The sequence below is a fragment of the Podarcis melisellensis genome, assembly GCF_964234715.1.
Source record: "Podarcis melisellensis genome assembly, chromosome: 8".
In the NCBI taxonomy this organism is placed as follows: domain Eukaryota; kingdom Metazoa; phylum Chordata; class Lepidosauria; order Squamata; family Lacertidae; genus Podarcis; species Podarcis melisellensis.
The window spans coordinates 68,055,635-68,079,711 of NC_138540.1; the positions used below are offsets into that span (position 1 = coordinate 68,055,635).

General features: G+C 42.8%; 1 protein-coding gene across 1 annotated transcript; it reads right to left on the reverse strand.

Moving 5' to 3' along the window:
* Window positions 1–4,317: 4,317 nt before the first annotated feature.
* On the reverse strand, window positions 4,318–18,357 carry SRSF4 (serine and arginine rich splicing factor 4). Its single transcript, XM_081920718.1, has 6 exons — window positions 18,133–18,357; window positions 9,758–9,900; window positions 8,768–8,880; window positions 7,107–7,321; window positions 6,308–6,397; window positions 4,318–5,725 (listed from the first exon to the last, which is right to left on the reverse strand). Exons 1-6 carry the CDS (start codon window positions 18,237–18,239, stop codon window positions 4,912–4,914), a joined length of 1,482 nt encoding a protein of 493 aa, XP_081776844.1. The 5' UTR covers window positions 18,240–18,357; the 3' UTR covers window positions 4,318–4,911.
* Window positions 18,358–24,077: the final 5,720 nt, after the last annotated feature.

Sequence of the window (24,077 nt, forward strand, 5' to 3'; positions counted from 1 at the left end):
TACGAAAAAAGGCAGGGTGGCAAAGAGGTAGCAGGCATTCAAGTGAGGTTCTTTTAGCTGCTATGCAGGTATCAAGTTGCGCCAAGGCCTTCTAGGAAACTTTGGTAATTAAGCAGTATATGAATTGCTTAAAGGAAGAATTAACAATGGGTGATTTCCCATCCCTGAAAACATAGTGCTGGCTGTTACCCAGGTGTGTCTCCATTCTTAGATGCACATGAATGTTCCTTGATAGCTCAAAAAACAGGAATTAAGACAAACTAGGTAGCCCTGCAATTAGCAAAGTCAGAAATTAATTTGAGGTGTGCTAGGCAAAAGTTCAATAGAAGCCACATTGGATAGCTTTCCTTAGAGACTGGAGAGGATTTTCCATAATGGAATCAAGTCCCGCCTTCAGGTGGTGCAAAATCCTCTTCTTCCAAAAAAAAATAAAAAAATAATAATAAAAAATACCCAAAATAGCTGTGTTGACCCTTTGAAAAACAGTTGGCTAGCAGCGACCCATTATGCTTTCACAGAAAGGATTAAATATTGCTCACACTTAGACTTGGTGTGCTGCTGAGAATGCCAAAAGGGAATGTGTTGAAGTTGTGCCCCATTAAATTCCTCAAATATTACATTTGCTTGAAACTCATTTGGCCCATCCATCACTCTTCCTGTCTTTCACACAGAGGAGATGCTTTGAAAGGCTGGATGACATGTATCCCGTCTCTCCTAAAATTTCACTGGAAGCCTCTTGATAGCGCTGCCACTTCAGGGTAACATGAAATTCCAGTGGGGTGGAGACGGAACGTAAGCCAAGGGCCCCTTTTTCTTTCACATGCACTTCCCTCTCTGAGACACCCTCTTGTCTCCAATATCCCCAATGTAGCGCCTCCTCTAGCCCACTATGTCCAGCACCATTATTGTTGCCATCATCTTGCTGCTTCAGGAAAGGAGGGGAACACATCCCACTTGGCTGCTGAACCATGTGCTGGAACATCATAGGAAGCTCTGTATATTGAAACAGAGCTGGGATAGCTCAGTTGTAGAGCATGAGACTCTTAATCTCATGGGACGTTGTTTTGAGATACATGTTGGGGGAAAAGGCTCCAGAGACATTGCACCCTCATGGCACCTTCCAGCTCTATGATTCTCCTGCACACAGCTCAGTATTTACACTTACTGCTAGTAATTTGTCAGGATTTTAGATAGGAATTGCTCACAGCCCAGTATAGCCATGGAATGAAAGGCTGCCACATCAGGTTGCTGTTACAGCGTTCTTCAAACCACTGAGCAACTGCAGTGAAATGGCTGGAACTTTTGACTTCAGTTAGGGTGACTCCATTTCAATTTCCTGCTCAGTCACAAATCTTGCCCCTGAGCCAGTTACTCACCTTCAGCTCAACCTGCTTCACTGGGTTGTGGTAAGGGTAAGAGGACAAGACCAGGCATCCCCAAACTCTGCCCTCCAGATGTTTTGGGACTACAACTCCCATCATCCCTAGCTAACGGGACCAGTGGTCAGGGATGATGGGAATTGTAGTCCCAAAACATCTGGAGGGCCGAGTTTGGGGACGCCTGGACAAGACCATGGACAGATCCCTGGAGGAAAGGCAGGGCAAACATTTTAATCAGCCATGTTTTTAAACACTGGTTTGGTAGCCACAGGTCACTGGATTTCTATGTAGGCAAACAATTCTATGCAAATGAGTGAACTGGAAGAGGAAGGAAAGGGCGCAGTGGCTCTCTGCTGCATGTGCGTAGAAACAAAAGGGGCTGCTGCACATAGCATAAAAATGCAGCTCTCCATCCTTACTCTGCCACGCCAGCAGGCTGGTAACTCTGCAAACTTATTTACGAGGCTTATTCTAACATTAAAAAAAATAACCCCTAGTGGTGCACCATGCAGTATAGATCTGGCATATAAACTACAATACAATAAGCAGTAGGAAACTGTTTATTTTTGTATTGGTCCAGAGACAGACAAGAAATTCATGTATATCCCTTTCCAAATGCTCTATTGCTAGTCTAAATACACAAGGTTATAAAAGGATGGTTCAGTTCCATTACAGACAGTTTTCAAAGTGTAGATATTATGTACCATAGTCCAGGAGAAATGTATTAATCTTGTTAATGTCTTGCACCATCCACTTGAAGATTTTGCATCAGAACTGCAACACTAGCTAGTTCCTTGATAGAAGTGAACTGAACAAATGAAACCAGAAATATATATATATTTGTGCCTCCCGAAAAAAATCTATTCCTACCAGCACAACTACAGAGGATCATAGCAGTTCCACACTTTAATAATCTGTATCCAAGAGTTTAAGGCACTCTTGAGCTTTAGATGTAGCATGTGTTCACCTACTTTGATCCAGAAATGCATGCCGTCAAAGCACTGGAACCTGGAGTTGAGCATATGGGTTGTTTAGAAGCTGAAGAGCTCCCAGGTGGAATAAAAACCTAAACAAAACTTCATTGGTTGCATTTGCAAGGAAGCACTCCTAATCCACTCACTGGAGCAATGGCAACATACCCAGAGAAGCCTCACCACTGAATAGGTGTATCCAACTAAGTTCTACTCAGAGTAGACACATAAAACTCTCCTTCAAGCTATGTTTGCAAAAAAGAATAGATGGAAAAGCATGTTGCTGAGGCTAGCTCATTACATTGCCTAAAGGTGTTCATCAGTCTCAAGCGAGGAAAAAGTCCCAGGACACCTGAGCTCATCAGTTCAGTGTCACAGCACAAAATAAGCCTTAGATGACTATCACCTTCCCCTATGAATAGGTGTGAGTAGGCAAGCAGTTTTACGGCATAACAGCATCCAAGCTAGGGATGGGGAAACTGTGGCTCTCCAGATATGATTACAAGTCCCACCACCCCTGCCCACTGGCCATGCTTCCTGGGGCTGATGGAAGCTGGTCTAAGGGCCACAGGTTCCACACCCCAAATCTAGGTGAAGTTGTGCCATGTACTAGATCATTGTTTAGGCAGCATGCTCTTAAGTTCCTGATCACTTCATATGTCTAACTATCTGCTGTCAGTGGCCGGATTACATCTGTAAGGACAGCCAGCTTTTTTGTCTTTGTAACTGTGAATAAAGCACACAAATGTATGTCTTCACTTGGAAACGATTCAAGACCCACATGGTACAGATCAGGTTGCTGGGTTCAGATAAAACTGAATTTTGCAAAAGGACACTTGAGCACCGTATCCAACAGTGAGGCAGTACTGTCACACATGTAAAGAACATAAGACCCATTCTGGGTCAGACTAAGGCCTATCTAGCCCTAATCCTATTCGCACAATGGCCAGCCAGATGTTTATGGGAAGCCTGAAAGCAGGACTAAATGCCAACAACACTTTCCTCACTGGTGAGTTGCACACAAAGGCATACTGTCTCCAACAGGGGACTTAGAAGATATGGGTAGTAGTCACTGACAGCCCTGTCCCCCATGAATTTGTCTCTTTTACAGCCATCCTAGTTTGTGGGCATCACAATATCTTGGGTGGCGCCGTGGTGTGTGAATCCCATAGTTTAACCATGTAATGTGTGAAGAAATGCATTCTGTTGTCTGTCCTGAATCTCCTAGCATTCATACTAGCATACTAGAACTTGGGAGTCTTCCAATGAAAGCTGAGAGATGGAGGAAAACTTCTCTTTCCACTTCCTTCACACTATGTATAACTGTATACACTTCTTACCATGTCTCCCCACCCAATTCACCCTTTTCCTAAACTAAAAAGCCCCAGATATCATAACATTTCCTCATAGAGAAGCTGTTCATTTGTTCTGGCCACCCCACATTTCTTGTCACTGTGTCGTCAATCTAAACTTGAATGGGTCCCACATAAAGGATTAGTCACTTTACTGCAGTTACCATTTATCCATGTACAATTCAATGCATCAACTGACAAATAAGAACATCAAACACCCTCTAGACCAACTTCATTTCAATGTGTCTATTAAAAGCTTTAGGGACCACGCTTGACAGGGCCCCTGCACAATTGCATAGTTGTCAATTAGATTTTGTTGCTCTCCCTAATGCTGTACGAGAAGTGCAAGTAAGGATAGTGAATTTGTTTAAAATCATGTAAAAACAAGTCATAATAAACTGGTCATATATCCCCTTAAGGGTGTAGGTCAGAGATACTTGCTTTGTTTCAACCGTAAGCCAAGTTGTGCAGGGATCTTGTCAGCAGCCACATAATGGAGTCTTGATAACAGGAATTAATATGTTGGAAAAATACTGTTTTCTGAAGATCTTGCCTAAAACTTATGAACATGTAAAGGGACAAATCAGCATAACTTAAAACCATTACAACGTGTGGTCAAGCAAAAATAGTCTTTATTCAAATTTAATGGAAACAGGGGCCACTGTACTTTGCAAGATGGGGAAAAATAAAAAAATATAAAACAAGGATATTGTCACAATACCAGAATGTGGAACTCTACTCCCCCCTCCCTTCTTATGGTTTACTGTAGGTATCTATTTTTCTTGACTGTGCTATTAACAAACTCTGCAAGTCCAAAATATGAAACAAAAGTAATATGAAATTTAAGACTCTGCACTTTTCACTAAATGGCGTACATCAAAGGGCATCAATTTAAGGGCAAATTGTTGAAGTTACCATACCTACCTAGGAGTCATCATTCCAATCTTAGAAGCCCATCGAAACGCAGTGCTCATTCTCTATGGCTATTCTGGAAATCCAGGAAGATGATCTGATGAGACTCTCAGTATCATTTTCCAGAATGTGCGACAGAGAGGGAGCACTGGACTGAACACTTAAGACACACCATTGTGGGGCGGGGTTTTAAAAATGTACAGCAGTGACATGTGTTCTACTCCAATCACTTGTGCTACAACTACCAAACATGTACAAAAGACTTCTCATAGAGCTCTAAGTGTGGTTGCAGCAAGTTTAGGATCTGGACCGAGACCTTGATCTAGATCGGGAATGCGATCTAGAGGCAGACCGCGATCTAGACTTGGATTGGGATCTTGGCTTTGAAACAGATTTGGATCTGGAGCGAGATTTTGATCTGACATTTTGTTTAGAATTGGAATTTGACCTGGACCGGGATTTACAGCGGGTGTCCATTTCCTCACCCTCACTTTTTGCTTCTTTTGTGTCTGGTTCTGCTTTTATATGCTCTTTTTCCTTGGACTGAGATCTGGACCTGGATCTAGACCTGGATCTAGACCGTTCTTGGTCTTCTCTCTTTTTCTTTTTGCTGCTAGACTTGCTGTCATGTTTACTCCGCCTCTTGCTTTTCTCACTTCTGCTGCGACTCCTGCTCCTGCTCCTACTGGCCTCTCTGCTCCTCTTCCTACCTTTCCTCTTGTCCTTACTTTTGCTACGGCTCCTGCTCCTACTCCCCTCTTTGCTCCTACTTCTCGCCTTGCTGACACTCTTCTCTCTCTCTTTACTTCTACTGCCCCTCACACTGCCCCTCTCCTCCTCTTCTGCTTTCTCTTTACTGCCACTCCTACTCCTGCTTTTACTCTTACTCTTTTCCTTGCTGGGACTTCTACTTTTTGCTCGGTCATCATCATCAACATCGTCATTATTCTGCACCACATCCTCTGGCTTGTCTTTACTTTTACTTCGGGATTTCTCTGCACTTCTGCTGCGGCTCCTGCTTTTATCATCTTTACTCGGACTCCTGCTTTTTGCTTTTTGGCTTCGACTTTTGCTTCGGCTGCGACTCTTGCTTCTGGAATGGGATCTTGACCTAAGAAGCAAAACCAAAAGTAGCAAAGGAATTCTTATATAAATCTTCATGAGTTATCGGCAGGAATGAAATTCAGCCTCTGTGATTTGTGTTACTCAAACAGAAGCTTGCAAGTTTTACCCTGTTGAAATAATTGAACTTGTATCAGTTTCCGCTCATATGTTCACTATGTTCCCTCCTTGCACATTTCCCTGTGAGACATTCAGTGTTTGTTCATATTTCCAGAACTTCCTATACTGTACTGTACCCAGAATCTGATTTGCGTGTTGTAGCACTCAAATGAGTATTATTGCTACAGAAGCAAATCACACAAGCTGTTAATAAATGAAACCCACAGGAAGGGGAGAGAAATAGAACAGTAAGGGATCAGTATCTAGATTTTAAAGCTAATGAGGGTAATAATGGGATCTGGAATTCAAGGGGGAAAAAATCAAAGCAAAAATCACTGCAAATTAGGGATCTATAATGATTAGATTTAACAGCTACGTATGCAAGGTTTGTTCATGTTGACATCGGTTAAAAACACTTAATCAGTATTCTCTGAAGTATATTGAAAATTAAGTAACTGTGAGTTTGCTCTACCTGGATCGTGATCTGCTCTTTGAATGACTGCTTTTACTACTGCCACTACGACTCCTGCTTTTACGTGAGTGTCTGCTTCGAGAGCGGGACCTGAAAGAAAGAAAAAATCATTGTTGTAGCTATAAGTCTTTACATATTTTTAGGAGACTCCTGGAACATGGCATAGCAAATGGGGGGGGGAGGTTACTGGGTTCTTTTTATTTTTGTTTTGATTAAGTATAAATACTTCAGATTTGTCTTCCCTTTACCCATGCACAATAATTCCCTGTGTCTGATCCTGGCTTGTGGTTAAGCATATGTAACTGTTTTGTCTAATCTGGCAAACTACAGGACCATGGAAAGCTGCCTTATATCAGGGAAGAGATCAATAGATGCAGCAGCTCTCCAGCTTCAGACAGGGGTAGAAAAAGCTCCTGAAACCCCTATCCAGATGTCAAGGATTCTGCTACTCTGCTACTGAGCTATGGCTCTACCCAGGTCTCACTCTGGCTTCCAACTGTGATTTGTAAGGCATGAACACAGTTTGCTGGCTTGAATGAAATTGCTACCTTTGACTGTGCCTCAAACCAAGATCAGAGGTGGAGATTAGTAATGAGTAAACCTAAACTCTCATCTGTTTGATCATGGTTGGAATTAAGTTTAAAGCACCCCTCTATATCCATCACCCAACAAGAAAACTTCACAGTTCTGCAACTCACCACAGTTCCTGCAAGGTTAACAAAGCAAGGGTGCAACGCATTACTTTCCAGCAGCTCTAACAAACGTTTGCCCTGCCAAGGAGTGTTGTGAACAGACTTACCTCGAATGAGTCCGACTTCTAGAGTAGGAGCGGCGGCGCCTGGACCCAGGCCTGTCTTCCACTAGCCTTATCTTCCTACCATTTACTTCTGTCCCATCCAGCTTTTCAAGGGCTCTTTTCATGTCAGAATAGGATTTGAACTCAATCACACCTTCATTCTTTCTACCTTTGTGTGCGTCAGCATACGTCACTTCACCTGCCTGACGCATATAATCCTGGAAGACAGAACATTGCCTCTGAATACACCTATGCTTTCAAGCTGATTCTGTCTGTTATCATCCCCCCTAGGTCAGAGCTTTCCAAGCTGTGTGTCTTGACATGTTAATGTGTCGGCTGAAGTGTGTAGGTGTCGTGCAAAGCTCCCTGCATTCCTCGCAGGGCTGGAAAGGGTTTAGTTTAACCTCCGGTTTGCAAGTAAAACAGAATTACTGTGTCGTGAAAAGATGCATGTCTAAAAGGTGTGTCACCAACATGAAAAGTCTGGAAAGCTCTGCCCTAGATGCTGCAACTGAAAAGCACACTAGACTGCATTTCTTTTTCAAAGTGTGAATGTGAGAATGTTCAGCTTATTGATGCCCTCTTGATTCCCTCTCAGATGGACAGATGAAAAAGCCAAGAAAATGGCTGCACACTACACCAAGCCTCACCTCTGGTCTAAAATACAAAGAGCACTGTGGTCTATTACCAGAGGCAATTCTAACCTCAGACATTCTGTTTGAAGATGATACTTTTGGGGTGGCAAAGGAGGAACAATACTGTCCAATTACTGGTAAAAATGGCCAGAAAGGATAAAGCAGATAGTGTAATTCAACAGGGACTATCCTGCTTGGATATTATTGCATCTGCTTACGCATTTGCTTAGCTCAAGCAATTCAACCAAGACTTCATAGACTGCATGCATAGAAGACTTTTCAGCCTTCCTTTTCTCTGCACACATCCTTCTGCATCTCATTTTGCATTATGGGGTCTATCACCCTTAATCTCCTCAAAGTGGCCGCAGTACTATTTTAGCCCACTGCCTTCCAAGGGAAGCAGGCCAATGTGAAACATGACAGTAAACCACATGAGCCAGGAAACCAGAGGAAAGACCCCCCCCCCCATTCCCTGCAAGCTGGCTGTTTGGGAAGGTTTTCAAAATGCATAGCAACATGTGAGTTTAGGTACAAAACCTTGTATTACTTCAGAAGCATCTTATCTGCATTTATGCAAGAGGATCTCCCCCCCCCCCTTTTTACAATCAAGCAGTCTATAAAACTTTCATGAAACAACTAAATGAAATAAAACATCTGAAATAGTAAAATATTCAGTGTGCATAATAACTGCACAGGCTGAAACCCTCATGCTCAAGGAGCTTATTACTTTTACTGTTCTCTGTTGTGCTTTGTACACTGCAGTAAGAGTTAACACAATGTCAGTTATTCTGAATAGGTGGTGGTATTCAGCTAAGCATAGATCCATTGAAATTAATTATCTTAGTAATGTTCACAAATTTCAGTGGGTTTACTCTGAGTAAAGCATAACTGAATACCACCCAGGGTTTCCATGAAAAATGAAAAATATATTTGCGTGGACCACAGGCCAAAAGCAAGGCTTAAAAAGAGAAGCACAATTTATGTTTTCAAACCTTTATCAGCACTAGCAGAGGCACAGAGATGGCATACCTTCAAATCCTGCCAACTGCAACGACTTGACAGATTTTCAACGATCAATCTGTATTCAGTACGGGTCGGAGGACCGTACTTATCTCTTCCACTTCTTCTATAACCATATCCACCTTTAGAGGTGATAAGCAGATGGAATACTTCAGGTAAGGTAGTGGAGCCAGGTGGTTAATCTATACCCCCAAAGAAAATAAAAACTAGTCTACCCAACAGCCGGTAAATACATTTAGTTCCCCCCTCCCATTCGCCTAAACTACATTCTCAGTGTTAAAAATTTTATGTTATGAGAGTCAGACATTTAAAAAGGTCTATATACATTATGTCTAGAACATTAGCATATAATTAAAAGACTGTATATTTTATATTTACTATTAAAATTAAACATGCAACTAAGTTTAAGTTAATAAAAAATAACAATGTTTTTGAAAACAAAAAAAAACCAAATCACTATAGTCAGTTACTAATGTTACTTACATTGATTTAAAGCTTTCTGAATATATAACATGAATAAAGGTTTCAGGCACCTATTTCAGTTTAATCACATCTGTCTCTAACCCTTGGGGTCCTCACCACCCACGTCTAATGGGAAAAGGTTGCGGTCGTCACATGGCTTCCTTTTTGGGTCAGCCAAGGGCCACAAAGGTCAAAGAGCCACTCATGGAAAGGCAACCCAGGGTCAGCAAATGGAACAGGCAGTCATCTTAGCCTCAAAGGACTCTTAATTGAAACATTGAGGTCTTTGTTAAGTCTATGTTAAACAATCACATTACAAATAAACCATTCATATATTTACAAAATAAAATAATGAAAATTAAAGTTCATTTAGTTAATTACAGTTTAAAAAGTTGAATATATTAATATCTAAATAATATTACTTTAATAAAATCTACAGTAATCAAACTTTACATTTTTAATTTAAAAATACTGTTTTTAAATGCTGTGTTTTAAATAGAATAAAAGGCACCAATACAACGGTATGTTAGTGCTTACTGCGTCCAGAACCGTAACTGCTGTCGCGGCGAGGGCCCCGGGCATGCTCAACAATTACACGTTCCCCACATAGATCTTTGCCATTTAGCTCATAAACAGCGTCATCAGCATCACGCACATCATCAAACTCAACAAAGCCATACCTAAGGGGAGACAAAAACAGATCCAGCATCAACCACGTCAACAGTTACCTTCACAATTCTGGCCAACAGTGGCATGGGCTTTGAAGATCTATGCAGTATGGGAGCTGTTGACAAGCTTCTCTCTCCAAGTGTAGCCTTAGAAGTTCAATGGTGACAACAAAAGTATGGCATAAGAATAGCTGTCAAGTCTTACCATAGGGCAAAAGAGGCTGATATACCTCAAGAAAAGCTTTGTCGCAAATATTAGAAAACGATGCCTGCCTGCCATAACAGCACTCAAAAGTGTGTTATTCCTATCTCTTCATGACTTTATTATTCATCACCAGTTATTTGAAGTATATTGTAAATATAGGCGTACATGTATATGGGTGCTCCCCCATTTTCAAATTTGAGCAGGCATCAGTTTAAGATAAAGCGACTATTGATCATTGCCAATTTTACCACTTGACTATACCTTTTAACATCAGGAAATTCAAGGCCTCCTCTACTGGCTATCAAAACACCAAGATTAGTGTTAGCAGTTCTATGCTTCACCATACACTTCATGGTTTTCTTTCCAAAGGCAACATTCCCAAAAGGAATAGAATTTTAAGGAGAATAACCACATTAAATCTAGTAATCTTTTCTAACCAGGAAAAAGGGTATTGTTTGTACTGTTCCAGATATTTTTTTATTTTTGTGCTGGTAATCTTTTTGCTATTGTAATCTGGAAGAAACCATATTCCTAAGTGTTTTATTCAAGTAACATTCCATTGTACACCTCTGAATTTTACATATTCCTCTTGCAAATCAGGAGGGATATTGATACTGAATTATTCAGATGCAGAAGTGTTTCTATCCAGATTGCTGCTTGCATATAGTGAGGTTTTAAATTATTTCATGCCAATGAAAACAAAACACTTACTACTACAATGACCTCATTCAGCAAGATTTTTAGGAAGTGAAAATTGTAAGATTTCCCCTCAAAGTCTAAGCATCAACAATTTCAGTGAACAAGCAACTTCTAATAATGCTTACTAGACATAATTAAGAGAACAGAAATGAAATGCTCAATGGCCTCCAAAGATGAACAAGGAAAAAGCCAGAAGCAGCAAGTTTACAAGTTATTGTCCAAATGTGTAAACAACAGCAGGTTTAGCATCCATCTCTAGTGTGAGAGTGTGGGTACAGAAGATGAACACATGCTTTGGTTTTGCAGGAAAGTTCAGCTCATTGCCAATGCCAAGAAAATTTAGGGCAAACACTTTTCACAATGTGCACACTATCTCATTATACAAGAAAATGATTTTCAGTCCATACAACGAGCCTTTTAGGCCTTTGCACAGATGGAATGCACTACATTTTCCAGGATGATATTACAGTTCTTCCTCTGAGGAAGCCTGTTGGGTCAAGTGCAAAAAGAGTTGCATCCCCATTCCAAGTGTGAACACCAGTGGCCTCTCCTGGAAGCTTTAGAAGTGGTGAAGTCCAGGAACTTTATTCTTATCTATAAACCACCACTTTGTGCTGCACATAAATTATTTAAAAACACAGACCCTTGCCTGCCGGCTTACAATCTATACAGATAATAGAGGGGAAAGGGAGGGAAGAGGAGAAAACACAAACCCAGGAGGCAATTTTCTTAAACATAGTTAAGGGCTATAATGATCAGATGGAATTACCACTGCAAGAGGCAGTTCTAACTAGGGAGGAGCCAAATGACGGTTGGTTTTTATCATTTAGTGACTTGCATGTCACATCTGTATATCGCTCTTCTGCTGAAGAGCTCAAAGTGCCTTCACTCAGTTTATCCTCAAAACAACCTTGTGAGGTTAGTGAAGCAGAGAAGAGTGCCCAACTGTAACGCTCACAGTTCTCTGTTGTGGAATAAGAGAGACAGAAGGGTTATTACTCTGAATTTTAATCAATATGGGCAACCTTTCACTATTTTAGCAATTAAAAATACGAGTGTACTCAACTGACAACATGAACAAAAAAACGCAAGTTACCCAAGCCCCTGATTGGGGAGGATAATGTCAGGTGTCTGTCACTAATTGGACAGAATTAAGTCCTTGTCAAAAAAAGTTCCTCTCAGTCTGTTAGTTGTATGACCCATATTACCTCTTCCTCTAATTTCTGATTTCTTACTTGCCATTATCTTCACTTTGTGAGATCTAGGCCAGTTTCACGGTTCTCAGAGGAGCCTATGTTCACACAAATGTAAAGACAGCAGTACTAATAAAAATAAATGGGACTAGGATCAGGGATTCACAATATCACTCACCACACTTGTCATGGTAAGTGCTTGGGAAACTTCTGATGAACAAGTCCTGTAGTTGCAGAAATGTGGTCCCCACTCACTCTGCAGCTCCAATGTTTGGAGGAAACCTAGGATTTGTTTTTGCTCTGTGCTTTTCAGGAATGGATTATAGGGCAAGTGCAAAGAAAAAACAAGAACATGTGATTGTCCTTGACCTTGGACTGACTTTAAAAGGTATGGGTGAGATCAGGAACTAGACCCTATTCATTGAGAGAGGAGAATGGTCCTGTTGACTAACAAATTTTGCTTGATGAATCTGTAAACTTCTGGACGAGATAGGTACAGTATTTTAGACTGGCCCACTTTGAACATCGTATTAAACCATAGGTTAGCATGACAAAAACAAGCTCTAATGATCCTCAGACTCATGTTCCCTTTGCTCCTCTTCTGGTATGACTGTGATAAGTTATGAAGTTTTCACTTCCACCATAGATTAAGAGCAACTTGTCAGGTTTTCCGAACCAACAAGATTAAGCATAGTTTGGTTTATCTATGGTTTGTTTGAAACAGACGAACTTCAAACCATGGGTTTTGAAGCTGGCTTGTTTAAACAAACCTGAATTAAAATTAACCAAAGTTTAGTATTCAGATGATATGCTGAACTGTGGCTAACTGAAATCAGAAGTGGAAACTTGTGCTCTGTTCCTAAAAGCTGTTTCAGGATAGAGGGGGAGTATGCATATCTCATTTTCTAACACTGTGCAAGCCTAAACCTCACTGCAGCTTGTACTTGTCACACTTAGTGTGACATCAGATTACAGCCTCTGTAGTATAGTATTCCAGCTTCACAGTACAGCTTAATTTACCCCAAACTTAAAACAATGAATTTAAAATCTCCTGCAAACTAAGAACCTGTGATCAGCATTAATTCTGGATAAACTGAAAAATGAAGAACTGAAAAATAAGGTATCTTACAACTTGCAGTTAATTTGTAATTGTTTGCTAAGCATTAATGTAAAGGATGGCAGCCCCAACAAATAAAACTAACGCAGTTATTCTGAGGAAAAGCACAATACAGTATTGTTTTACACCTGAAAATTGTTCTTGTTATTCCAACAACATACCTGCTACATAAAAAAAAAATGTATAGAACTGTAATTTTAGATCCAGGGCATATTAACTGTGGTCTGTTGAAAGATTTTTAGATAGCTATATGAAATAGAATATAAAGAGAGAAAGGCAGATAACTCCAGAATTCTAAAGTAAAAATGGGATCAGTTTAAAATTACTGCATTTAGCACTGATAACATGGTGCTCAAAACCTGGAGCTCATCTTTTACCTCCAGCACAGACAGGATTTTTTGTGCCAATATAAGAATGAGTTTAGCCCAACAGAATGCCAAAGACAGAGAACAGAAGAAAGAGAATGTGAGCTTGTGAAACAGATAGCTATATTATAGCAATATAGGGGGCTTAGGAAGTTTACACGTTACCAGATCAACAAAATTATCCTTAAGACACCAATCAGCCCTCCATATGGGAGGAGGGTTTTTGGGGGGGGGGGGAGGAAGAGGGCATGAGGGCAAGGCAGAAGGCTTCTGAAGTCCAGATCTTCTGCCAAGAGCATGCCTATGAAAACACCTTTATGTGTGGTGCAAAGGCTCTGGAAGCTAAGCCACTTGTTTACAGATGCACTGCCCATCAATCTCTGAAAATGGGAAAGAGTTTTCTGAGGGGAATGAATTGTATGGGTTAGCAGCATATCTACAGATGTCAACCATCCACATTCTATCCCCAAGCATGCCAGAAATCAACACCGGGATACCATTTACAAGTGTAACTTACATGTTACATACTTTTTGTTCCAGAGGAGAATCAATCCATAAACTTCCTAGAATGCCAGTTTGCTGTCTGCCCATATATAATGAACTGCCACAGAATGAATTACAGACTCATCATTCTTACAGCTCAAAGTACACATTACTTTCCCTGGCAGTGAGTCACAGAACTAGTTTTTCAGTGCCTAAACTCTTTGCTGAGAAACCTCCACTGTTCAACAAATTATTAGGAACAGAAGAATTGCCTTGCTGGATCAGATCAACACCTGTCAAGTCTAGCATTCTGCTTTCAACGGCTGCCAGTCAAAGCCAGACAATGTGGTGTTCAAAGATTATGTGGATGTTTTTAACACAGAAGGTCCATTTAGCTATCATGACTATTAATACTGGCTACCCCTGAATTTGGGTGATCCCTAATGGCACTGTGCACCATATAAGTCTTTCTGCACTGTAGTTTTTGAACAAGTTTTCCATCATGACTTTCAGATATTCAACAGTACAGTTCCAAAGTATGAAGTTCTGTATGTTTCAGCCAATTTAGATCCATCAATGCACCTTTTGCTTTTTGAAACTAATTTTATTAGTTTGGAAGGGTGTTTTTGGAGCTTATCAATGACCACATTTGGATACTGCAAGGATGGGGAACCTGTGGCCTTCCCAGATGCTGATAGATTACAATTCCCGCCATCCCTGACCACTGACCATGCTGACCACAGGATCGACAACACACTGGCTTAATAAGCTGAGTTCTGAAGGCGCCTTATGGCCATACACAAACCTCCTTCATCACAGTGAGCAAACAAGGCATTAAGTTTCCCATGACTGGCTACCTCACAGTTTACCTCACAGAAAATTTATGACGGATCATCAGGGCAGAAGCTTTTTTTATTATTATTCTGTGTCAGGGCAGGAGTAATTTCCATTTCTGTCAGTTGCCAGTCACTTAAGGAAGAACTCTCCCTCCCCAACCCAGGTAATACGTATACCATACTACAAAGTTGATGTTCATGGAATTACTTTAATGTTTTCAGACGAAATGTGCATACACGGAATATACTGAATGCCCATATGATGCCATATTCACAAGGCCTGTAGAAACTGCATTTCTTGCATATGTAGCACATGGAGACTAATCAGAAAACCTGGGATGCACACATCTCAGGATACCCATTATGGCGTGGGAAACAATCTCTAAATCAATAAGCTATGAGGGCCAATCTCTTCCTTTGCCTATTTCAAGCAAGGAAATCTGTACTCTCTGCATCACTGTGCAAGAGTTTCAGCATGTTAACTTTACAGCAGAAACATTTCAGATGCATCATTCTTTCCACAATGCAGCATTTAAAAAGTGTTCTAAGGCTGTGCCCTCCTGCACACTTCCATGGTAATGAACCCCAATTAGCACAGCGGTACAGCTATTATTTGTCTACCTAAGTAAATACACCTAGAACTTTGTTGTTAAGCACAGCAGACTCTCTCTGTCACACACACACACACACACACACACACACACACACAGTGAGTCCCAATGAATTTCATGGAGCTTATTCCCAAGTAAGCACATATAAGTGTCAATCTCAAGACGTAGGCTGCAATCCTAAACACACTTACTGTGCAAGGACTAATAGTGGGACTTCTAAGAAAACATGTATAGGACTATGCTGCTTTACAGGTGCAAAAACCCTAACACCACGGAAAGCCATCTAATTAGATTTTAATTTGATTTTAACCCGGTTTTAGGAGGTAATTTAATTATTGTTTGATTTTATACCAATGCTATATATATATGTTAGCCGCCCTGAGACCGACTTTGGCTGGGGAGGGCGGGATATAAATAAAAGATGATGATGATGATGATTTCAAATTCAAACTTAGCACTGAAATTTTGTGTAAAAGGAAGGCAGGACCAGAGCACCAGAGCAGAGAAAATGCTTTGCAAGTACAGTATAAGGTCTCAGGTTCATTCTCCAGCATCTTTAGACAGGGCTCAGGGAGACCCCTATAGGAAATCCTGGACAGCTGCTGACAGCCAGTGTGGAGGCTGCACTGCTACTAGGATGTGCTGAAATTTTCAACTTCTATTTTCCAAAAAAGTGAGTAATAAAAAGTTGTAACATAACATGGAAATTCAAAAGATGTTTTGGTTAGATTAATATAATTTAGTTTTGCTTGGTAAGTAAAATGTGTTAAACTGCATAGAAATCATTAAAAATGATTGCCAAGTGCTTGCCGTTATATTTTTTATTATCATTTTTATTTATTAATTAATCTTTAGAACTACCTACTTTTCAGAAGGTAAAATTAAAATTCTTTGGTTTACCAAAAGCACTTTACAGTCGTACCTTGATTGTCAAACGGAATCCACTCCGAGAGTCCATTCGACTTCCGAAAATGTTTGACAACCAAGCATGGCTTCTAATTGGCTGCAGGAGCTTCCTGTACTCAATCAGAAGCCTCATAAGCCGCATTGGACGTTCGGCTTCCAAAAAACGTTTGCAAACCAGAGCACTCACTTCTGGGTTTGCGGCGTTTGGGAGCCAAAACATTTGAGTCGCAAGGCGTTCGAGATCCAAGGTACGACTGTATGTGCTTCATCACATGTAGACTTACCAGCTAAATGCTGTCCACCCACAAAAAAAGGATAGCAGATTTGAATTCCTTGCACCCAGAAATATATTTCCCAAGACCCCTCAGTGAAGGAATTTGCAAAATGGTCTGAGACACATTATATGGGGGACTCCCTATACTGTAAAAAGCGACCCCTGACCATTAGGTCCGGTCGTGGCCAACTCTGGGGTTGCGGCGCTCATCTTGCTTTATTGGCCGAGGCAGCCACGCGTACAGCTTCTGGGTCATGTGACCAGCATGACTAAGCCGCTTCTAGCGAACCAGAGAAGCGCACGGAAACGCCGTTTACTTTCCCGCTGGAGCGATACCTATTTATCTACTTGCACTTTGACGTCCTTTCGAACTGCTTTGTTGTTTAGTCGTTTAGTCATGTCCGACTCTTCGTGACCCCATGAACCAGAGCACGCCAGGCACTCCTGTTCGAACTGCTAGGTAAAGGTAAAGGTACCCCTGCCCGTACGGGCCAGTCTTGACAGACTCTGGGGTTGTGCGCCCATCTCACTCAAGAGGCCAGGGGCCAGCGCTGTCCGAAGACACTTCTGGGTCACGTGGCCAGCGTGACATCGCTGCTCTGGTGAGCCAGAGCCGCACACGGAAACGCCGTTTACCTTCCCGCTGGTAAGCGGTCCCTATTTATCTACTTGCACCCGGAGGTGCTTTCGAACTGCTAGGTTGGCAGGCGCTGGGACCGAGCAGCAGGAGCGCACCCCGCCGCAGGGATTCGAACCGCCGACCTTTTGATCGGCAAGTCCTAGGCGCTGAGGCTTTAACCCACAGCGCCACCTGCGTCCCCTGTTCGAACTGCTAGTTGCTGCCAAATTCGGGGAAGGGTCTGTTATGGAGCACACACTTTGCATGGATAAGGTCCTAGGTTCAAGCACCCCTGCCCTCACAGCATCATAAGAGCTGAGAGGGGTCCCTAGGGTCATCTAGTCCAATCCCCCTGCAAAGCAGGAATCTCAGCTAAAGCATCCATGACAGAAGGCCACCCAACCTCTGCTTGAAAATCTCCAATGAAGGAAAGCCCACCACCACCTTTCGAGGAAGTCCGTCCCCCTGCCGAACAGCTCTTAACTGTCAGAAGAGCTCAAGTGGGAGAATTCCCGCCTGAAACCAGCTGCTGTCAGTCACGATACTGAGCTAGGCCGGAGTCGGTGGCGGTGGCTTCCTTACGCTCCTGCAACGAAGTTCATTTTAAGAGGAAGGCCTTCGGCCCCCTCACCTCTCCGGTAGGGCAGAAGGGGCAGCGGGGAGCCAGACTGAGGGAGAAGCAGCTGCTGCTCCCACCACAAGGAAGGCCTAAAAACTGGAGCCGAGGGAGAAGCCCCTCTGCTCTGCCAATTCTGAAGGGTCCCGGGGGCAGCCACGGCGAGGAAGAGGAGGCGGCGGGCGGGCGAGCAAGAAGCGCGCGCGGGAAAGGACGGGGAAAGGGCGCGCATGCGCTCTGAGGCCCCGGCTGCGCTGACAGGAAGAAACGAGGGATCCCGGGGACTAGGCCCGGCGGCGGCGGCGGCGGAGACGCCTTACCCGTTCTTGAGATCCACCTCGAGGATCTTCCCGTAGCCCTTGAAGAACCGCTCCACATCCCGCTCCCGGGCCTGGTAGCTGAGCCGCCCGATGTAGACCCGCGGCATCTCCCTCGCCGACAGCCTCGCGAGGGCCTGGCGCCGCGCACGACGGCGGACGCGGCCTCAGCGACAGCTTCGACCTGCGGAGCTCAGCGCTGAGCGGGAAGGGCGGGGGGGGGAGGGAAGAGAGAGAGAGAGAAAGAGAGAGAAAGAGAGAGAGAGAAGGCGGGGGAGGGGCGGCAGGCGGCAGCGGACTTTTTTTTTCTTTCCCTCCTCTCCTTCGCCGGCGTAAGCACACACGCAACGCAAGGGCGTGCGCGCTGACGTAGGCGCGTCAGGTGACGCCGCGGGGCGGGCGGGCCCGAGAAGCGTTCGCTGCGGCGCTTTTCGAAGTTCGCTCGCCTCTTGGAATGGGCGGCGGCTCTTAAAGGGGACGCTCGGAGATGGGCGGGGGGAGGGGAAGCGCTTGTCTTAACAGGCAGACATTCGGCAGGTGCGGTTCGCTCCCTCCGATCGCTTAGAGACAGAGTTGCACCAGTATAATGGGTTGATGAGCCGGGGCTGTATCCCGCGTTAGTAATACCCTAGAGCTGACCCACTGAAATTAATGGACGTGGCTGACTTAGGTCCATTAATTTCAGTGGGTTTGTTCGGGAGCTGAAGGCAATCCATGTGCTTTCATTATATGCGTGGCAGCAGGCATAAATCCACCAGGCGCAGCTATATTTATTCATTTTTAATGCAGCTAACGGATGCTACCGTCGCTGAGCACTAAGCCCCACTGAGTTCAAAAGTACTTGTTTGCTAATAAGCATGTTGAAGATTACAATATAACCGCGTGATCATATGCATTTATTCATCTACACAATAGGGTGTCATATGCTAATTAATTAAAGAGCAGAAGTTTCTGCTGGAGTAACTCCCATATCGAGGGTGCAGTGAATTCTGTTTTGCTGTATTTATGTAGATTTTCCTTTTTTAAGAAAATGCTTTTATGTCTTACTTGTGCATTTCAGTCGTGTGTGTTTTTAACTTATAAACTGCCCAGAGAACTTCATGTTATGGGGTGGTGTACATAAAAGGTAAAGGTAAAGGTACCCCTGCCCGTACGGGCCAGTCTTGCCAGACTCTGGGGTTGTGCGCCCATCTCACTCAAGAGGCCAGGGGCCAGCGCTGTCCGAAGACACTTCCGGGTCACGTGGCCAGTGTGACATCGCTGCTCTGGCGAGCCAGAGCTGCACATGGAAACGCCGTTTACCTTCCCGCTAGAAAGCGGTCCCTATTTATCTACTTGCACCCAAGGGTGCTTTTGAACTGCTAGGTTGGCAGGCGCTGGGACCGAGCAGCAGGAGCGCACCCCGCCGCGGGGATTCGAACCGCCGACCTTTCGATCGGCAAGCCCTAGGCGCTGAGGCTTTTACCCACAGCGCCACCCGCGTCCCGGTGGTGTACATACACAATACAATAATAAATACCACTGTAAGTTGCTCCAAGGTATTTGATGTACTAAGCGACCAATTTTTATTATATATACTCCACCCATCTGCCTGGGTTTCCCCAGCCACTCTGGATGGCTTACAGGATATCTAAAAACGTAATGAAAGCATATAATGATTAAATAAATGTGTTTAAGTTTTGCAGACTAAATTTCCCTTTTGTCGCTAGGCAGAAGATCCGGCACACCATAACGCTCATAGACATGACAGCTTGTGACATCAGAAACCTGTGTTTGCATTTAAGGCCTCAAAATGTTACATGGTACTTCACTTCAAGAAGTGATCTGCCAGATTGTAGTGAATGAAATCACTTGCTGACAGTTCCCTCTTGATTATATTAAGACCCATCTATATCATAGAAACATTTTTTAAAAACCCTGCCATATATAGAATCCAACCCTTGGTCCATTTAGCTCAGTGTTGTCAACACGACTGGTCGTAGCTCTCTGGGGTTTCAGACATTCCCAGCCCTACCTGGAGATGCCAAGCGTTGGACCTGGGATTTTATGCATGGAAAGCAGATGCTGTACCACTGAGCTATGACTTCCCTAGATATATTCACCACATTTTCTGCAAGAAGGAATTCAATGGAGGTTATATCAATGCACCTCAAAACTGTATCTTGGGAGATTTTATGGACTCCAGAAATTGGGTACTAACCGTGCATATATGTACTCCGAAGAAAATCTTTGTATCTGATGAGACTTATTCCCAGTAAGTGTGTCTCCACCATACCCACTTGGTGTGCTTTGTGAGCTGCTAGTGGTGGTTGGAAAATCTTGCTAGTCACTCTTGAGTACTAGATTAGACTGATCTTGGTCTGCTTGTGCCTCCAGATGTTGGATTCCAGCTCCCATTAGCTCCACCCAGAACAGGCAGTGGACAAGGATAATGAGAGTTGAAGTCCAGAAAAATCTGGAGGCCAACACATTGGCTACCTGGGCAGTAAAGCAGTTACTCTATTCTTAGAGAATTGCCCTTAATAACTCACACTGTACCTCCGCAGATGTAGAGGCCTTCAGTTTTTAGCCGTTTATTTATTGCACTTTCCCCTGATTTACCGTGCTCACGGACAATGATCCACATTAGTGGACAGCACCATAATAAAAGGCAACCAGAAGGCCTCTTAAAAGCGGGCAGCGCCGTAATAAAAACATCAGAAGACCTCTAAATCAACAACAGGACTCGTTCACCCAGTAAAAAGAGTTTAGGAGTTTCTGAATCATTGCATTGCTTTGTAGAAAGTGTAGATGTTCTGTAATGGTTTAGAGAAGAAATGAGGGCCCTAAAGTTAGTTTTTTATTGACAACAAATTCAGGATGCATGAAATATTGTTATGTGTTTGGGGGTTTGGTCTGGAGGGAACCCAGTGTCTCCTTCCAAACCTGCGATCCTATATCTATGAGCGTAGAATGTATAACAAGACAATAAAATAGTAATCGTAATAATCATAGAGAGCTTGAATAGCATAAAATAAATTCCATAGTGGAATACAAGATTGGCAGAAATACGAAACATACCAGATTTCAAGAATGTTGCCGGATAAACTCATATTTAGTGTGAATGTGCCAACCCTGAGATTGTTTGGTCATATAAATCACAAACAGCCCCCAAGCAGAGGCAACAATTAATTCTTTATCTGTTGGTTGCTGCTCATCTAGTGATCTCAAGGGTGGAAGGATGCGACTTGTTACTCTAGGGATCTATGGTTTTAAAAAGTCATGTTCATTGCCATTTTTAAAAAGCTGGTTCCTAAGAAATGTGCCACTAGGGATGATGCAGACCCCTCTGATTTAGAGCAATAAATCTTAGGTTGCATCCAGTTTTACAACTTCCTGCTCCTCACACATCTTGAATCTATCTTTTGAGAACAAGGGACAAGCATGGCTTCTTTCTTTCTCCAACCAGATAGTTAGGAGTATAGAACTCTTTCCTTTCAAGAATGAACTTCCTTGAATGATCATAAGCTTGCTTATTTTACACCAAGGCTCAGTGTAAATACCTTTCAACTAAAGGTATGTACCAGGCAAGGATTCCACTTAACTCAACTTAATTTCTGCTGCTGCAGCAAATAAATGCTGTGTGCAGACAGATTTGCTGGAGTTCTTTTGAAAGAAAGCTGCCCTCCCTGTAATCACACTTAAGGTGGAAAAGATACAGTGCATGTGTTCTTTTACTCTTATTACCAGGGGGCTTGAGAACATATAATCTAACATCTCCTGAAACTATTTCCAGGCTAGTCTTTGAGGGGACTAACATTTTTAGCAATGAGCAGGTGGCATTTTTTTTGTAAAAATGTCTCAAACCAGCTATGATTGCTAGTTCTCAGTGTGCCATTCTCTAGAATAAGTTTTAACAAGGTTTTGATCTTCTGTTTTGTAGTAAGTGTTAATAATATATTTCCTCGGCACACGTGATCTCTTGGGAGTGATTCTGAATTTCTAATGCCCATATTAAAGTAAAGGCTAGAGGGGAACTTGGAACACGTACTCTGCCCAAAGCACTGGTCAGTAGCATCCAGTCAAGTTCTTTGGATGTTCATTTGTTACAATATGTATATTCTGCCTTTCCTCCAAGAAAGTCAAGGCGATTTACATTGTTCTCCCCTTCCAATTTTAGCTTCACAACAACACAGTAAGTTAGGTCGCCTGTGAGCTTCATGGCTGCGTAGAGATTTGAACCCCGGTCTCCCAAGTCAAAGTCTGGCACTCTAACCGCTACTCCAGATTAGCTCTCCCTAATTACTCAGTGTGGCTAAGAGACTACAGTGGTACCTCGGGTTAAGTACTTAATTCGTTCCAGAGGTCCGTTCTTAACCTGAAACTGTTCTTAACCGGAAGCACCACTTTAGCTAATGGGGCCTTCTGATGCTGCCATAGCACGATTTCTGTTCTCATCCTGAAGCAAAGTTCTTAACCTGAAGCACTATTTCTGGGTTAGCAGAATATGTAACCTGAAGCGTATGTAACCCGAGGTACCGCTGTACTACTTTTTATTTTCTCCACTTATTCAATGCACAAGTAGGAAGAAAAGGCAAACAAAATCTAACACACCTATCTAGTCTTCCAAGTCTTTACATTAGGGCTGGGCAATTTTTGGTCCTCCAGCTGTTACTGCACTACATTTCCCATCATCTCTGACCATTGGCCGATGAGACTTGGAGTCCAAAATCATCTGGAAGGTCACCCTTCTTTAACACAATATGTTCAATTAATTGCAAGTAATAATTATGACATCTTGGAATACATGTTCTGTAGGTATTTTCCAGTATTGTATAAAAGCAATAAGCCTTTCCCTTCCCAAAATGCTTATAGCAGATAAGTTTATCCAATGAAATGGTGCTCCAGAGTTTTGGGCCCCAGCTTCCAAAGATAGTAGTTGCTCTGTTTTCATTGCTTTCACCAATAAACACCAAGCAATTGTCAACACACATACACAATCAATATCACAATATGTCCTTTTGTTGCCCAAGGGACAACATACCTGAGGGGGTCCCTTCTCAATATGGTTAAGGGTATAACTGGATTTTGTACCATAGAATATCCCTGGTATTATGGGCAAATGATCCCCTGATGATTCCACAACATGGACAGAGTTGCAAACATTGCAACTCCAACATTGCAGGAAGTACGACCTATCTAAAAAGCTTGCATGTTAAGAGGTTCATCCATGGTCAGGAAGCTGAGCCAAGTCTTGATATCATATCAGGCTGACACAGCAAATGGAGGGGCTGTCTTCACTGTGCATTACTACTTGCTCTTGAAGCTTGTGCTAAAGCAGACATGTGGATCCTCCAGGCAGTGGAAGCTGATCTGTTAGGGCAAATGGGGCACAGTCTCACCAACCTCAGCCTGCCACCAGCCAGTCCCAATCTGCCTGCCTTTTTACAGCCTGTTGAAGGGGTGGCACTGGCTGTCAGCCTCCTCCTCCTCTTGCTGATCCACCTCAGTGTTACCTTTGTAGAGCTCAACTGGGAGAAATTAGTTGGCTGCACCAGTCTCTGGCTCCACCTACAATTGGCCTCCTTGCTTTCCACCCCAGTTGGCACCATCCACCACTAACTCCAAGGGGTGGATTTATACACAGGAAAGAAACACTATACTATAAACAAGTCAGAAATTAAATTGTTATAATAAACAAAAGGAAAAAAAATCCTATGGAAAATCATGTAGAAAAATTTTCTGCTCTCTGGTGCCATCTGGTGTTGCATGTTTATAACACATTCAAATCATTATTTTTTTATTTATGTTTCTGTGCCCCATGTGTTGTTGGACTACAACTCCTGACTATTGGCTACGCTAGCTGGCTGGCTGGGGCTGATGGGAGTTGAAGTCCAGCAACACCTGGAAGCTCACCAATTCCTTGCCTCTGCAGTGAAGAGTTCTCAGACAACCGTGCAGAACTTTCC

What these genes read in the sequence shown, in the direction of transcription:
- SRSF4 (XM_081920718.1), bottom strand. Translation starts at nt 18,239, where the DNA reads ATGCCGCGGGTCTACATCGGGCGGCTCAGCTACCAGGCCCGGGAGCGG. An exon ending in GAGGTGGATCTCAAGAACGG is followed by an intron (nt 9,901 to 18,132) that starts GTAAGGCGTCTC and finishes GTCTCCCCTTAG; the next exon opens with GTATGGCTTTGTTGAGTTTG. An exon ending in GCAGTTGGCAGGATTTGAAG is followed by an intron (nt 7,322 to 8,767) that starts GTATGCCATCTC and finishes TCTGTCTTCCAG; the next exon opens with GATTATATGCGTCAGGCAGG.